This window comes from Anolis carolinensis, chromosome 1 (genome assembly GCF_035594765.1).
Source record: "Anolis carolinensis isolate JA03-04 chromosome 1, rAnoCar3.1.pri, whole genome shotgun sequence".
Taxonomy (NCBI): domain Eukaryota; kingdom Metazoa; phylum Chordata; class Lepidosauria; order Squamata; family Dactyloidae; genus Anolis; species Anolis carolinensis.
Genome location: NC_085841.1, coordinates 37458099 through 37475247, shown reverse-complemented (window position 1 = coordinate 37475247; position 17149 = coordinate 37458099). Strand labels below are relative to the sequence as shown.

At 38.0% G+C, this 17149-nt stretch overlaps 1 protein-coding gene across 1 annotated transcript in view; it reads left to right on the top strand.

Annotated features, from left to right (window-relative positions):
* Positions 1 to 17149, top strand: part of capn8 (calpain 8) — a 56737-nt gene that overhangs the window by 21671 nt on the left and 17917 nt on the right. The window contains exons 9-16 of the mRNA XM_008125885.3: positions 333 to 493; positions 3433 to 3608; positions 6111 to 6122; positions 7918 to 8129; positions 9731 to 9767; positions 10780 to 10845; positions 13145 to 13202; positions 14243 to 14307. Coding sequence (XP_008124092.2) covers positions 333 to 493; positions 3433 to 3608; positions 6111 to 6122; positions 7918 to 8129; positions 9731 to 9767; positions 10780 to 10845; positions 13145 to 13202; positions 14243 to 14307 — 787 coding nt within the window. The remainder of the gene's footprint in view (positions 1 to 332; positions 494 to 3432; positions 3609 to 6110; positions 6123 to 7917; positions 8130 to 9730; positions 9768 to 10779; positions 10846 to 13144; positions 13203 to 14242; positions 14308 to 17149) is intronic.

Below are 17149 nucleotides of genomic sequence, written 5' to 3'. Positions count from 1 at the left end.
AATAATTCCTTTCCCTGGGATTCTCTCAAACCATTACTGGAAATGTAACATGGGTAGGATCTGTGGCTCCGCGCTTTTGTAATAGCATCTAATCCAATCCATTGTGAGCTAAGGATTGCATGATGACTAGATGGAACAAGACTGATTGCTGAAAATTTCAGGTTTGAAGAGGATGTGGAGATTCCTAGAAACTACTATGGATTGTAATGCCAAGTAATTTTGTTGGTCCCATGACTGTCTGCAGCCTTGGCAGAAAATAAATCAATGGCAAGTGGGTATGGCTGTGCTCCAGATTCAATAAGCACTCCTGTGTTCTTTTTCTGTGGTGGCAGGATGTCCTTGGCCGACTTTCAAAGGCAGTTTACGAGGCTTGAGATCTGCAACTTGACCCCCGACACCCTGACAAGCAATCACCTTCATAAGTGGGGCATGACATTGTTCAATGGACACTGGCGGCGGGGCTCTACAGCCGGGGGATGTCAGAACTATCCAGGTATAAAGTCTCCAAGGGGAAGCCAACCACTGCCAGGGTCTGGAAAAAATATTATTTTTTTGGGCTACAACTCAGAATCCCAATGAAGCATGCCACCTGCTATGTTCTAGGAATTGTGATCCAAAAAAAGAAAAGAAAATTTCCAGGCTTTACCTGGTATTAGTGTTGTCAAAAATAATGTTTGTATTGCAAGGCTATGTGTGGCCATTTTCATTTGTAATTATTTATTTATTTGATTTCTATTGCACCATTTTCTTTAAACTCATGATAGCTCATGTCAAGATTATTTAACAAGGCAAAGTATAATAGTAAAATACAATAACACTCAGTATAGTATTAAAGCACACCTTCCTCGGGATCCAACCAAATGGCCAAAGGGATACATGGCATGGTAGAGGTGGGGTAGTTTGTGTGCATTTTGCTCTCTGAGGTTGATTAGAAAAAAGTTCCTACCATTACCATGGCAAGATGCATAATTCTCAAAGCTTGGAAAGGGTGTTTTTGTTTTGGCATGGAAGGCAGAAAATCCCATGCACCCCCTCCTGTCTCCTAATAGAAATAATATGATAATGGAAAAGCAAAAGCTTAACGGTTTGGCAATTAATGCACTTGGAAGCAGCCCCCAAAATGGAAGGCTCAGTTGAGCTGATCACAGATGTCTTATGGGGTTAGAGATGTCCAGCTCAGTTAACATACTTTTGTGCTGTATCAATTACAGCTCTTGGATTTAAAAAGATATGCATTCATTCTATGGGTCCTATGTGATTCTTGTTTGTTTCATAAAATGTATTTCTTCATATTTAATTTTATTCCTTTGAAAGATTTATTAGTTATCCTTTAGCAAATATCTCTCAGGATCATGCACAATGAAATATTATAGTATAAGCTTGCAGAACAAAATGTGTGATTAAAGACAACATGGTAGTCATGGGAGATTAATATTCAAAGATAAAATTGAACTATGATTCACAAGTGGATGTATACACTTGCATCTATATATGCTCCTTTTTACTGGGGGTTGTACATAATTTCTGAAGGTCCTCATTTCCAGTGCAAAATCCACTGTATAGTGCTCGTGGTGCTATTCTAATTGCTTCTCATATTTGTTTTCATTTATCACTGTTATTTCTTTTTAATTTTTATTTATACATCTCATTCCATCTGCAATATGCCATAACTACAGTAAATGTATACTGCTTTAATAGTCTAGTGAAACTGTTTTATTTTCATTTGTCTGATGCTAAATTACTTTTAATTCCATTGTCATTTGGGGCTCCAACTCTAACCTGTAATTAAAATGAATAGCAAGTGCAATTTGGGTTAATTAAACATTTTTAAGAAATGACTTCAAGTAGGAAAATAGATTTGCTGCAGGGTAATAAAACCATAGTGTTTCTTGCAAGAGCCATTTTTGGAAACTATAAGCTTTATAGCATCTAATCTAGCTGTAATAACAAAAGCTTGCAGGCCCAGATATATTAATATTTCTACAAGTCATTGTTTGTATAGAAACCATGTCACTTTTCACTGTGGGGAATGGTTCTGTGACACTGTTTGCCTTGGGCAGGTCAAGAGTAAAATCCTTTGTCTGTCTCTTAACCAGGAAATTGATTATCTCTATTTATAATAGCTTTAGCTGCAGTCAGGTATATAGCCACCGCTCAACATTTGAGGATTTGACATTTGAGGATTTAATTATTTACATATTTTATTGAAATGTTAAATCTAGGAATCTCTAGGTCCTCTGGTTTTCTATGGTCAACTTTTTCTGATCATCCTGGAGGACCTAGTGACTTCTAGAAAAAACAGCTCTCTAGGAATCTCGAAGTATTCCAGTGATCAGTCTCCAGGGAGGTTGACAATAGATTTGTGCTGAAAGACCTAGAAATTCCTAAAGAGGTGTTCTTCCAGAAAAAAATATCAATTTCCTTAATTACAGTTTTCTCTTTCACAGAAGTCATGTGTCCCTATCCCTTTTGAACATGAAGGACTGTCTTTATTAGCAAATGTGGGGTGTTGTAGGTTCAGTCCCATGGGCCTATGCTCGAAATTTATTTCTCAGTTGCTTTGTAGGGCACAGACTCTGGAATATCAGGTCTGCCACAAAACCCCTTTATAGTTACATGGACTATGGGAGGATTCTCTAGTCCAGTGGTTCTCAACCTGTGGGTCCCCAGATGTTTTGGCTTTCAACTCCCAGAAATCCTAAAAACTGGTAAACTGGCTGGGATTTCTTGGGGACAGACAGGTTGAGAAACCACTGCTCTAGTCAGTGAAGAAAGATCACAGATCAACCATTTTGTTAAGTTTCATCTCGCCTTAATTAGAAGGCCACCTTCTTTCAGGAGTTTGAATTTTAATGAGCTAGTGATAATTACAATGTATGGGTGAACAAGAATTAGTTCAGTTTTCACCTGCTCATACCTCAGTCAAGAATGGTTGAAGTACACTGTACAGCAATATCTCACTCCAACTATAAGACCAAGTATCTACTAAATTATATTGGTATGTAGTGATGAAACAAACAGAAAAACTAGCAACAGATTGGTCTGAATGTATTTGCCCTTGAATAGTTCATCGTTAGTGATTCAGTCATTCATTCATTTATGGTTATGGTTTTAAGTTTCATTTCAAAGCCATATTTGAGATTTGTTTCTTAGAGGGTTTGTCTCTAGTGAACAGCTCTTGGGGATATTTGGCAAGCCTGTGTTAATGAACAAGGCCATTTCAGCCAGTCATTACTCCCACCTGCAATGTCTCTTAATAGTGGAGGAAAAAAGAGGTGGTATAGACTATATCATTATAATGGGGAGATGGCTAGAAATCAAAATAGAACTTGCTCCCTGCAACTCTTGCAGTGGTGAATCTGGCTGTATTAGTAGCAAAGATATTCTTCTTTCATTGCACTTCACTCTCTGACTTTATTTTGGTCTTTATAGCAACATACTGGACCAACCCACAGTTTAAAATCAGTCTGGATGAGCCGGACGATGACCATGAAGGAAGTGCAAGTGAACCATCTTGTACGGTGCTGATTGGCTTGATGCAGAAGAATCGCAGGAGGCAAAAGAGGATGGGGGAAGCGCTGCTCAGTATTGGCTACTCCATTTATCAGGTATATGACTTGTTCCTTCTGACTCTCCTGGCCCCATGTTTTTGCCCTGGGTGCATATATGCACATAATAACAAGCAGGGAATGGGTGCATATATGCCGGTAAGCGTATCTGGGCCAGTAGTGCAGTGGTTCCCAACCTTTGGTCCTCCAGGTGTTTTGGACTTCAGCTCTCACAATTCCTAACAGCTGGTAAGATGACTGGGATTTCTGGGGATTGAAGTCCAAAACATCTGGAGGACCAAAGGTTGAGAACCACTGCAGTAGTGGGTCGGGCTTTAGCAGCTGATGGCAAGAACTACACACACAAACATACACAGAGCCATCTGATGAATCCTTTGAAGCAGGGGTGGTGACTTTGTTATTGGTTTCGTAACTGCTTCAGGAGCTTTCCGGATGTCAAACCTCTCTTGGGAAAAGGGTTGGTCATCTGGGTGACTTCCATATAAGCTGCTGCAAGAGGCTTCCACTCAGTTAGCTTCCACTCAGCCATTTGGCATCTTTTGAAGAAAGTGATATTCATAGTAGGTATTGTAAAGGGATGTTTCAGATTATGTGAGATTTTTCCCCATCATAGGCATACTCCTGCAAGCCTTATACCCAATTCTTCAGCTGGCTGTACAGAGTATAATTTGCACAGGGAAGAGGAAATGCAAGAACAGTCATTCTTAGGTGCTGTCTTTTCTAAGAAAACTGTTGTCCTCTTAGACAAGCAAACAGCAGAGCAGTGACTTTGCGGGAGGATTTGATGGAAGCAATGGCAACATTTGGAAGGGGGAAGTTTGGGGTCAGTCAATTGAGCAACTGCATAAATCACACTGAAGTTTTCTGGTGAGTCTGTGTGTCATCAAGGCAATGGGTTACTGCCCACATCTACCCTAGAAGTGCTGACATGTTTATACATTTTGAACCATCTGTTAAAAGTCCCTTGCCATTGGCAATGCTACTAGGTTTTTTAGGACTTGATGTCAGAAATATATGGGGGCAGGACAAAGGTTAAGAACTACTATCTTTGATCATTACTTCCAATAGAAAATTTACTTCTCTTCCTCTGTTCCTTTATTGGATTAGAGTTGAGTGACAGACTAGAAGCTGCAACCACATAAGATTCCTGGTTCAGTCCATGGTACCTTAATGGAGATTATAGAAAGCTGTTACCTTTCTAAATGGGAATTATTAAGACAACTGGACCAATGATCTGATTAATAATATCCATAGTAAAGGGTTGATTCAGTATGCTAAGCCTCTCCAGAGTTTTGTCCTCAAAGGTCAATGGCAAAATAGCTGAATAATGCTAAACCAAAGACAGGCTGGCACAAGCAGGTGTATTTCACCAGAGTGGTGAAAGGTTTCTACCCTGCAATGAGAGCCAGACAAAGTTAAATTTTAATGACAACTCAAGGGATCTCCTACTTAGCATGGTGTGTGGGATTGTGGAAGATGTAGAGCAGAAAGCAGCCTTTCTGCTCTCTGGTGTGCCTTATAATATTGCATCTTATATCTCCAGTCTTTCTTAAATGGTAAACACTTCGGAAGCCAGGTCTTATGAGATATCAATATTAATGTCAGAGATGAAGAAGGGATTATCATTAACAGATGAATTGTAACTAAAATAATTCTTATAAAAATCCACCCTTGCTTGCGAACTTTAACTATGATTATGTGATTGAGTAATTGAAAAAATTCCATGTAAATACAGTTGGCTTTACAAAAAGCATTAATGATTATTTAATTCTGATGGAGGACAATCTATGTATATATGCATCTTGCTGCCTAAAAAGCCACTGGCCACTTATCAACTTGTTGAATCCATTTCTTCTCACTTTCATATGTAATTGTGAGGAAAAGGGGGAGAAAAAAGTGATATTGGCCAGACTGGGGAGATTTTGAACCAGGTGTGGGAAGAAGATTGTGGTATTTTAAAAAGACTTTACTGCATTATTATTTCTACCAACACAATGCAGGGTTTGTACAAAATTTAAAATTGATATGCTCTCTGTTTAGATGATTCACAATGTTAAGAAAGATACCATCAGAGACAAAAGGGGACTACATCTCCCGTTGGGGAGATGGTGGCGGGGTATAAATAAAGTTTTATTATTATTATTATTATTACAAAAGCTTAGTAAGGAACTGCTCTGAGAACTGTTCATTTACCCTGGCTTTACAGCCTCCCTCCCTTGCAATTTAACAAAATATGCACATGTATTAGTTCTTCACTAGTGCTCTGAGACTAGTGGGTTGTAAAGCCGTGGAAGGAATTCAAGATACTGTCAGATATTCTGGATGTGGATTTAAGAATCAGCCCCAGATGACTGGATTATCTCACTGGAGTAGCGATATTGTAGGGAAAATTTCATATAGGACCCAAAGCCCCCAATGTAGTGCTCATTAAGCATAAAAGTCTCACTGCTCAAATCTCCTGATAGTTGAGTGGCTCATTCCACTGTTTGCGAAAAATACATGGTTGCCTTTTCTCATCAGGACCCTTTCTGTCTCTTGCAGGTTCCAAAAGAGGTACATACATGCTGGGAATATCCATTCTCCAAAGTGTCCCCAAAGGGCTAATAACGGACTAGATCATCACCTGCTGCTTATGGCTTATGCCTTCAAACTGACCATTCCTCCTCTGATGTGTGCAGGGACATCTGATTTCTCCTTGGGGAAATTTGAAATTTTGTGTCTAAAGGTGGGAACAGATTATACAGTAGAGGAACAGAGAAGACTGAACCAAACACACTACTCTGTCCTTAAGCATTTGGGCTGCCATTCTACTTGCTTCCCAGCATCCAATGTATGAGGTGCTTATCTTATTTTGATAAATGGTAGGGTTGGCCCTGGTTCTTATTTTGTTCTTATAAAGCTAATAATAGGAGGAGTGTTACTGAAAAATGATACATACCGTATTATTTTACTGTGCCTTACACTTGCAGTCTACCGTACTTCGTCAATAGATACAGCAGAAGGGTAAAAAGGAAAGAGAATGTATTTGCTTTGTTTTGCATAAATGATCTTGTTGTTCTCTACAATAATGGCATTTGCATCATACCAAACTGTCACTGAAAAATATTCTGGACTAGGTTTACAGACAAAGAAGTGCAATGTACCAAATTGGCATCCTGATATATCTCATCCTAGCTGCTAATGTATTTGGTATATTTGCTCTATGAGCATATGATTATATTATTATCAATAGATAATGCAGTACACCCAGTTTCAAACAAACTCCACCTGGTTTGTAAGATTTCTTTGTTGAGTCATGTTATGAAAGGCGAATGCAGTAAAGCTGCTATTTAAACAGTGCTTGTTTTGTTTTATTTCATTGTTCAATTTGAGTCCACTACATTTGCCTTACAATATAGGCTGCAATGTTATCAAGTATGGAAAAGATGTATGAATGTAGCAAATTCAGTTACTAGATTATCAATTAATTCTGAGGCGTGTAAATGAATCAGATTTTTTTTTTAAAAAAAACTGCCCATTTAACATTTACATATAAAGAATATATGTCTTGTGCAAAGTTGGCCATATTTTCTACAGACTTTTAAGATGTAAATGATTTAGATGACAGGAAAATAAAATGATGAGAAGCTGGTGAAAAAGATACTGTCACACAACCTACCTAGCCAGGAAAAAACAGCAGAGTTTTTAAATTGAAGCACTTTATGGTTGATTACAGGAGGACAAATTGATGTTGGCCATCTTTCTTCACAAATGCATAGCATCAAACTGGTTAGAGAATGTTGCTTAAACATCAATGTGTAATGAGTGGGAGTTGTAGCATATATAAATGAATTCTCATGGAGAATTATAACACAGGTTAACTGCATTGAAAAGCAAGGTGATGGCCACACCATGCTTGAAATTTCTTTGAGACGAGAGCTTATTCCCATGACTAGATCATCAATCCAAGGGCTGCAGAGACTTTTAAATCAATGATGTGGGTAATTTATTCTGTGTATTATGGTATTTCATTATTCAAAAGAGCTGTCCAAGGTACTGAATGTGATCTCCAACATATTCAAAACTTGAAATGAGATAGGTGTCTAAAGAGCTCAACCTTACTTCCAATATAGGTTCAGCACCTTGGATAGCCCGCCTTTGTTTAGCAAATAACCCTTGGTGTCTAGCACAGAAAATGAACAGGTCAAATTTGAGGAGATATCCCTATACACCAATGTTTGTTAGATATAAAAAAAACCTTATTGAAGTTTAGTACATATGGCACCATCTTAGCTAGAAGGTTTTGTTATGCTTTGTAACATGGTGTTCACTTGAAACTAACTTTTGTTATGCTTCCTTTCTTCACTAGTTGGAAAATCAAACAGATGTTCATCTAAACAGAGATTTCTTCTCAACGAATAGATCTGTAGCTCGCTCTGACACGTATGTCAACTTGCGTGAAGTCTCAAATCGATTCCACCTGCCTCGGGGAGAATACCTGGTTGTGCCATCCACCTTTGAACCTTTTAAAGATGGAGAGTTCTGTCTCAGAGTCTTCTCTGAGAAAAAAGCTAAAGCTCAGTATGTATCTTCTACCAAGAATTGTCAAAAGATGCTATCCCAAATACCCTCAATGTATGGAAGTCATGTCTTTTTCAGTATCTAGTGGAGCTTCTTTCCATGGTGTTTCTGCTACCTGTATATTGACTATGTATTATATTTGATATGCTAGCTTACCTGGCTTTTAATGGTTTAAATGCTGATTATTTAATTGTTGTTATTTAAATTATTTGTTTTAACTTTGTTGTTTATATTTACCTCTGTTTTATACAAACATTGAATGTTTGCCTTTATTATGTTGTAAGCTCCCTGAATCCCCTTGGGGAGATAGAGCAGGCTACAAATAAAGTATTGTTATTATTGTTATTATTATTATTATTATTATTATTATTATTATTATTATTATTATTATTATTATATTAGCACAGGAGTAGGGATATTGTGTCCCTTACCCAATAAATGTGATTGAACCAAGATTATTCATTTCTGTGTTTCAGTATACAGTAGAGTCTCACTAATCCAAGTTTCGCTTATCCAAGCCTCTGGATAATCCAAGCCATTTTTGTAGTCAATGTTTTCAATATATCATGATATTTTGGTGCTAAATTCGTAAATACAGTAATTACAACATAACATTACTGCATATTGAACTACTTTTTCTGTCAAATTTGTTGTATAACATGAAGTTTTGGTGCTTAATTTGTAAAATCATAACCTAATTTGATGTTTAATAGGCTTTTCCTTAATCCCTCCTTATTATCCAAGTTGTTCGCTTATCCAAGCTTAAGCCGGCCCGTTTAGCTTGGATAAGTGAGACTCTACTGTACCTGTTTTCATCATGACAGAGGTTATATACTGTAATATATTATCACACTGGAGATCATGGTTCAAATCCCTGTTCAACCATGGAAACCCACTGGGGAAGTCATATTCCCTCAGCCTTTGAGGAAGGCAAAGGCAAACCATCTCTGAACAAATGTTGCCTAGAAAACTTTATGATAGGCTTGCCTTTAAGGCTGAAAGACAGTGATACATAGATGGCCTTGGATGTTACCAAAAGGAATGTTTTCTCCCACATATTCCTTGTTTGCTCTCATACACTGCAATAATGTTAAACAAATATCTGCCTCAAAAATCTCTGTTCTGCACTTCCATCTTGTGTCATCTGCAGAACTTACTAAGTAATTTTCTGGACCACAGTTCCCAGAATCCTTAAGCTAGCTTGACCATAGTTGTGTTGGCCAGGATATTCTGGGAATTGTAGTCACCCAGAGTTATCCTGGTCAGTTTGCAAATTATATGAGAAGGTCTTCTTGTGGTAGCATCACATTTCTGGAACTCCATCAGGGTGGACATCCATTAGGATTTCTCTTTTTTAAACAGATTCTTTTTACTATGATGATGATAACTCTTTTTCCTATTCTAATATGATTTTTTGAAAAAAAAATACTATAATGTTCTTGTTTTATGGTGTACTTAAATGTAAAGTGCATATGTTTGTAGTTGCTTCATTTTGCATGAGTGCAATTGTGGTTTTTTGATGTTGTAAGCCATGCTGAGTGCTCTGAGAGCATAACAGCAGGATACAAAAGCATTCTTTTCTCCTTTTTTCCCCTTGGCAGGGAAATTGGTGACACTGTAGCTGCAAATCCATATGAGGTAAGTATAACTGAGAAGGGTAAGATTAACAGTTTTCTTTGGTGCAGGTTTATTCCAGGCCAGACTTAGATCATGTAATGGTTGGCCTCATTTTGGGACTTTTACTGGAGGAAAGGCATCAAGGTGATGTTGTTGTCAAGGTTTCCTCTGTTTTCTTCTTTCCTATCCAACCCTCACAACCAAACCCATACTTTTCTTTCTATTAAGGTAGGAGTAGTCACATTTTAACATCTCCAAGAATCTAGTGTTTCTCCAACTCCTGACCTCCCTAAAAAAAGGACCAGTTTTCTTGTTTCTGTGGGAATTGAGGACTTCAGGTTATATATTTGTTCTGTAACACAGTGATGAGTATAGTCCACTATTAGCTTTGATAAAGCTGTCTTCACTGCTTCCTACAGCCTAAGATTCTTAGATATGAAAACTATAACAGACAACAGCTGCAAGTTTTTGTTAAAAAAGACAACCTTTGTAGTACAGATTGAGTATCATTTATCCAAAATGCAGTCCAGAGTTACTAACATCCAACTTACAAACAAGTCAAAGTTAAGAATGGAAATGAGACAACAGGGAGTGAGAGAAATCTACCCATCGGAAGGGAAATTTACTCTTGAAAGAGTTTTCATGGGGAAAAGGTGTCTCAACTGAAGTTTTCTCGCCAATTTTTGTTTCCACAACAAGCCACATTTTTCAAAATATAATTATCGCAGGGACAGAAAGTGAGGTGAAATCTTTTGAACAGGGGCACAGACAATGAAACAAACACCACAGGGGTGTTAACCCTTCCCTATGTTATCCAAAGCTCATATATATACATATATGACTGTTGTTACACTTAAAATGTACCGGTTCTGATTTACATATGAATTCAACTTAAAAATAAACCTACAGAACTATCTTGTTCATAACTTGGGGACAGGTATTCAGAAAAAAACATTATTTTGGTACCTGCACATCTATTTGTACCCCTATGCTTACTGATAAAGTGTAATATTCACAATCACTTGTCTTTTAGCCTCATGTTGAAGGCAAGGATGTAGACAACGAGTTCAAGAATCTGTTTGAAAAGCTTTCTGGGGAGGTAAGAGGATAATTCTGGATGCAAACAAAATGCATGAATAAAGATTTAGTATGAATTCAGAAACAGAGAAATATCTTTTAGATAATACTCTTCTTTATTGGTGTCTTTCCTTTTACTAACACCAATACACCTCTAATTCATCTTAAGAAATTGGAATTAGATTGTTTCCACTTCTATAAAACAATAGAAGAGAAATTATTTATAGGGCTTTTAAAATGTTATGTATTTCTATTTATGCTTTTGAGCCTTTAAACTTGCATTTTTAATTTTTTTATTTTTCATTTTCCATGTTATTATGTTATTATTCTTTCATTTATATTTATAAGACATTTATATTCATAAGTGTATGAGAATCATGCATATTGTCTCAGTTTAGATTTCTAAATGGAACAGTGGTTTCAGTTACAAGCTTTTACTAACACAGACCTCAGCTTTACTAGGATATTCCATCTCCTTTCCTACTCAGTCTCCTTTCTTTCCTTGTTCAGTAGACATTTATTTCATCTCATCCCCATTCCTCTAATCCAGAGTTTCTCAAACTGTGCTTCTCCAGATGTTTTGGACTTCAGCTCCCATAATTCCTAACAGCTGGTAAAACTGGCTGAGATTTCTGGGAGCTGAAGTCCAAAACATCTAGAGGAGCATACTTTGAGAAACACTGTTGTAACCTATGGGGACCAATGTGTGGACCTTCCAACCCTCCCCCTCTTCCAAAAGTTTAGACAAGCCTTTGAGAATGTCTAGCCCAATGATCTGCAATTATGATACAGCTCAGCACTTTCATCCCATTCCCTTGTTCCTTAGCTACAACTTGCACTATCCCTTTCCTTTCTTCTTGTTTACAGTTGGCCGTATTTTTACAATAGTCGACACTATAGGTTATTGGGTGCTGTTCTGAGTTCAAATTGTTGTTTTTATATACTAGTGGTTTTATTTTGTATTATACTGTGTGTTTATTTTATGTATTGTTTTAGGCACCTTGTGCCATATGTAAGCGGCTTTGAGTCCTTTCAGGGAGATGGAGGCGGGGTACAAAAATAGTTATTATTATTATTATTATTAGTTATTAGAAGTGGCAAGACATGAAGTCTAATAATAATAGTGGCAAAGACAGTTTGCTGCCAGCATGCTGTGGTGATCTGGGATAACATCCAGTAGTCCAGAACTTGGAATTCATTACACTGTATGTGCCAAGAGCTCTGCAGAAATAGCTGCAATGGTTACTTTCCAAAATAGTGTGTTCTTTGTCTAGCCCAGTGGTTCTCAACCTGTGGGTCTCCAGTTGTTTTGACCTACAATTCTCAGAAATCCCAGCCAGTTTACCAGCTATTAGCATTCCTGTGAGTTGAAGGCCAAAACATCTGGGGACCCACAGGTGGAGAACCACTGGATTCTAGCGATTTTAAGCGGGACACACCAGTCCATTACTTTTATCCTTAATTTCCTTCGCCCCAGTTCACTTCCTAAAGAACAGAAGACCACGTAGTTATTGTTGTTGTTATTGTTGTTGTTATTGTTGTTTGCCTTTAAGTCATTCCAATGTATGGTTGCTCTAAGGTAGTGGTTCTCAACCTGGGGTCCCCAGATGTTTTTGGCCTACAACTCCCAGAAATCCCAGCCAGTTTACCAGCTCTTAGGATTTCTGGGAGTTGAAGGCCAAAAACATCTGGGGACCCTCGGTTGAGAACCTGTCATGTGGTTTCCTCAGCAAGATTTGTTCATATGGGGTTTGCCTTTGCCTTCCTATGAAACTGAGAGTGACTTGCCCAAGGTCACCCAGTAGGTCTCCATGACTGAGCAGGGATTCGAACTTGGTTTTCCAAAGTCCTTTTCCAACACTCAAACCAGTAACATGACCATTAAAAATAAAAATGTGACTTTAATGAGCAAAACTTAATTGCAAGGAACTGGATCTCCACTTACTAATTGGGGAAAGCTTGGTTCTGGTTAGCCCAGAGTAAGTTTCCCTTGGGGATTTATGTCAAATGGATCTAAGAGAGGACCTTGGGATAGAGAAGAGGAAGAATATCAGGCTATATTTCAGAGGAAGGGACTGGCTAAAGCCAATTCTGAGTTTTCCTTGCCTAAGAAAACCCTGTGAAATTTATGGGTTTACTATAAATTAATGGCAATCCTAATGTCCTCTAAATGTTTTTGAACTGCAGCACTCATCCAGCATGATTAATTGTCAAGTACTTTGGGAGCTGTTGTTCAAAACATCTGGAAGTCACCAAATTGTTAAGTCAAGGGTTTGGGGATGAGCCCTTTTTTACTTTGTCTCTTTTTCTGTTTTGTGCAGGATTGTGAAATGACTGCAAATGAGCTTCAGACTATTTTGAACAGGGTGATAACAAAGCGTAAGTTGCAATCAGTGTTTCATTACTGTGGGAGAAGGTCATGATAATCATAAAAGTAACAGCTATTGGCATTAAGACTGATATTCAGAATATGTCTAAATATCTTTTACCTGAAATGCTTGGGACCAGAAGTATTATGAATGTTGGACCCCCCCCCCCCCCCCAAGATTTTGGAATAAATGCGTTAATGTTTCATGCATACCTTATGCACATAGAATAAAGTTAATTTTATACACAATATTTTAAAATAATTTTGTGCATGAAACAAAGTTTGTGTACACTGAACCATCAGAAAGCAAAGGTGTCCCATTCTCAGCCACTTCTATGGACAGTTTTGGATTATGAAGTATTCTAGAAATTAAAATTCCAGATGAGGGATATGCAACCTTGTGCAAATCAGAAATACTGAAAATAGACATTTCCAGAATTGTCCAATTTCTATGGGGTACAGATCGCATGGATTTTGGTCATCACAGATCAGTAGAATAAATTGTTAATTGGAATTATTTCATTTTCCAACCAAATGCCTGTGAAATAGTGTGGGCAAACGTTTAGTGAAATAAATATGGTCTCCAATAAATAGGCTCAGATTAGTTTGGGTTGGAATGACCTCTGTTGCCATGATTAATTCACCATAAATAGTATGCCATCTGTAATACTTGCTTTATATTTGTTTCCAAAATTGTATTTTATTCAAATTTCCATTTTATATTCTATTTAAAATTTAAATGTAAATATAGGAATCAAACTTTTTTCTTTTAAAAATAATTTAAATTTGTTTTCTTTTCTTTTTTAAAAAAGGTTGAAAACAGCTGCTCTCTAATGGAATCAGTATTTGTCCAATAATCACATTTTGCTGACGATGTTCCCATAATCTTGTTTTTCTGAGGGGTCCAGCTGTCTTCCAAATGAGGCAAAACAAGGAATATATTTTACTTTAATTGCAGAGGCTAACTAGGCATGATGATGGCTCCCCAGTGTTTCCATAGGATACAGATAAATATTTGTCTAACAATTTTTGTCTCTTTTTTATTGTATAGGAACAGACATTAAAAGTGATGGATTCAATCTAAACACCTGCCGGGAAATGATCAGCCTCTTAGATGTATCCTTCAAGTTTTACTCTTCTCTCATGGATTTCCCTTGTGAACCTGTTGACAAAATGCGGCAAGATTTACATGTCTCATTTTCCTGGCACACCTGCCTTCACTTGCTGGAGGCAGAAAGCGTGGAATGTAGATCTAAACAGCCTAATACGGCAAGGAGAGTCATCCTTTATTGCTAGTTGCATGGCTGATCGCTTCCTGTCTTACATTTCTGTTCTGCTTCGATGCACAAAGGCATCAATAGTGTAGTGAAGCCAGGGCTTGCAGAGATGGAGTGTCCACACGATAAGGAAGAGGATGAAAGCATCAAGAAGTCCCATTCCCTTGGAGCTTAATTGCAATCCCCACGGAGGGAGAGCAATGTATTGTGATGAGCTATCCTTATGGTAATGTAGAGCATTTTGGAGATGGCTGGAGCAAATAAGATCTGCTAGCTTTACAAAATCCTTGCTTCTAGAGGAGATGAAGACTGCTATTATATATCCCCCCCCCCCCCCAAAAAAAAGAAAATATCTTGGTGTCTTTGTTTTTACGCCTCTTCCTGGGGTTATTTGGGGTGCTGACTCAGAAAATTACATTGGATAGACTGCATCAACTAATTTCTTAGATATGGTTATCATAGTTTTCTATGGGTGAGCAGATAAATTTATGGCATATATTCTGTATCTCAAGAACTAGAGGGGGAAACTGGTGCCATTTTTTGAAATTATCAGGTCAAATATACCAAGAAAGAGGGCTAACACTTGAGGCACCAAAATGTGTAATTAATTCAAACTTACATCTTGTATTTCTTCAAGCAAAAGATTCAAGGTAGCTGATGTCTTAATACAGCTCAATATAGCTGCCTGTAATTTCTGACTCTCCTTGAGGTTGTAACTGTCAGGACAATCGCAATGCGTATCTAAACTCTGAATTTGCCACACTTAATTACTGCATGTCATCACCTCCTTGGACTTAGCAACAGCAAGCCGAATTGTTATACATAAACTGGATATATTCCAAATTTGATCAGGCCATGTGTTTTCCACCCTTTATGCCTGAGAAGGTATCGACAGAGATTTGGAGAACTGTGAGAAGGGGATAAGCCATCAAACCAGAACCAGTTTCTCCTTTCCATATGGCTCAGGAGATATGGAAGAAATAAGAGATGGAGGACCTGCCAAGCTTCACAGCATGTTCTTCTCTCATAGGAGAGTAATTAAAAATGCAAATGGTTTAACTTGCTAGAATGAGTTTATTATAGATGTGTAGCCAGGTGGCTGGCAGAAAGCCACAGACAGGGCTGTAGAGGGGGAAGCTGTAATTTAGAAGAATAATTCTTGCTGTTTCAGCAGCAATTTCATTGAGTTTGCATAGTAGGAATATTGTAACTGGACTGAGCTGGATTCCTTGATTCTTCCAATATGAATCTGGTGTGAACTTATGAAGAAACTTTGAACGTGTATGCTTCCGCACAAGCCTAAACTTTTGAAATCTCTAAAAGTATTTCTTTCTCTGTTCCTGAATTGGGGCTCTTTCACACTATAGAATTATAGTCCCTTCAGGGAGATAGGGCGGGTTATAAATAAAGTTGTTTATTATTAGATACACAACAAGATTAGAACACAGCAAACAAGATCACTATGCTGGCCTTTGCATTGGATCACATGTCGGGCACTTCCCAAGTGTCTAGGACTATGTGATGTATCAGCGAATAATGCATGCAGATCCGAGTAGGGTGACAAAATTATAATTTTGTCAGCGTCAATTATAAATTATAATTTTGTCAGCGTCAATTGTTTTTAAGTGCTAGCCAAGGTCTTTAGGCACTGCACCCAGTGTGCTGATCACCACTGGGACCACCTTGACTGGCTTGTGCCAGAGTCTTTGCAGTTCAATCTTTAAATCCTCATATCATGTAAGCTTTTCCAGCTGCTTCTCATAAATCCTGCTGTCTCCTGGGATTGCAACATTTACGATCCATTACTTTGTTTTTTTCTACGATCATGAGGTCAGTATTGTGCTCCAAAACTCTCTCGGTCTGAATTCCCAGAGTAGCTTGACATATTCATTTTCTGTAACTTTTTCCAGCTTGTGATCCCACCAGTTCTTTGTCACAGCCAGATGGTATTTGTGGCACAAGTCCCAATTGATCATCTGGGCAGTGGTATTATGCCTCTGCTTGTAGTCCGTCTGCGTGATCTTCTTGCAACAGCTGAGTACATGATCCATTGTTTTGTCTGCTTCCTTGCAGAGTCTACACTTGGAATCTGTAGTCAACTTTTTAATTCTGGCTTTGATCGCATTTGTTCTAATTGCTTGCTCTTGGGCTGCAAGAATCAGGCCCTTGGTCTCCTTTTTCAAAGTTCCATTTGTGAGCCACATTCATGTTTTTTCCTTGTCAATTTTGCTCACCATTTTCCCAGGAACTGTCTATGGAGAGCCTTCTTTTGCCAGTTTTCTGCTTTGCATTGTATTTTTTATGGTATTCACTCTTTGTCTTTTGCACTTTAAGCAGTTTTCTACTATTGACCTTCTTGTCTGTCTTTCACTTAGTCTGCCAGTGCATGTTTCTCTCCTTCTCCTGTTTGTTTCACTTGCAGAAGCCCCCTGCCTCCTGATCTTCTGGGCAGGTAGTCTGTCGACATCACTACGTGGGTGAAATCAATTTTCTTGTTTTTCTGTCCAGATCATCATCATCACCATCATCATCATTATCATCATCATCATCATCATCATCATCTGCAGAAGACTTAAGTTAGATGGGAAGGATCATAACTATATTTAACAACAACTGCTACAGAAAGGTCCTTGAGTTAAAAGACTAGCTGAGTAGGAAGGAAGCTATATCCGAACCTCTTT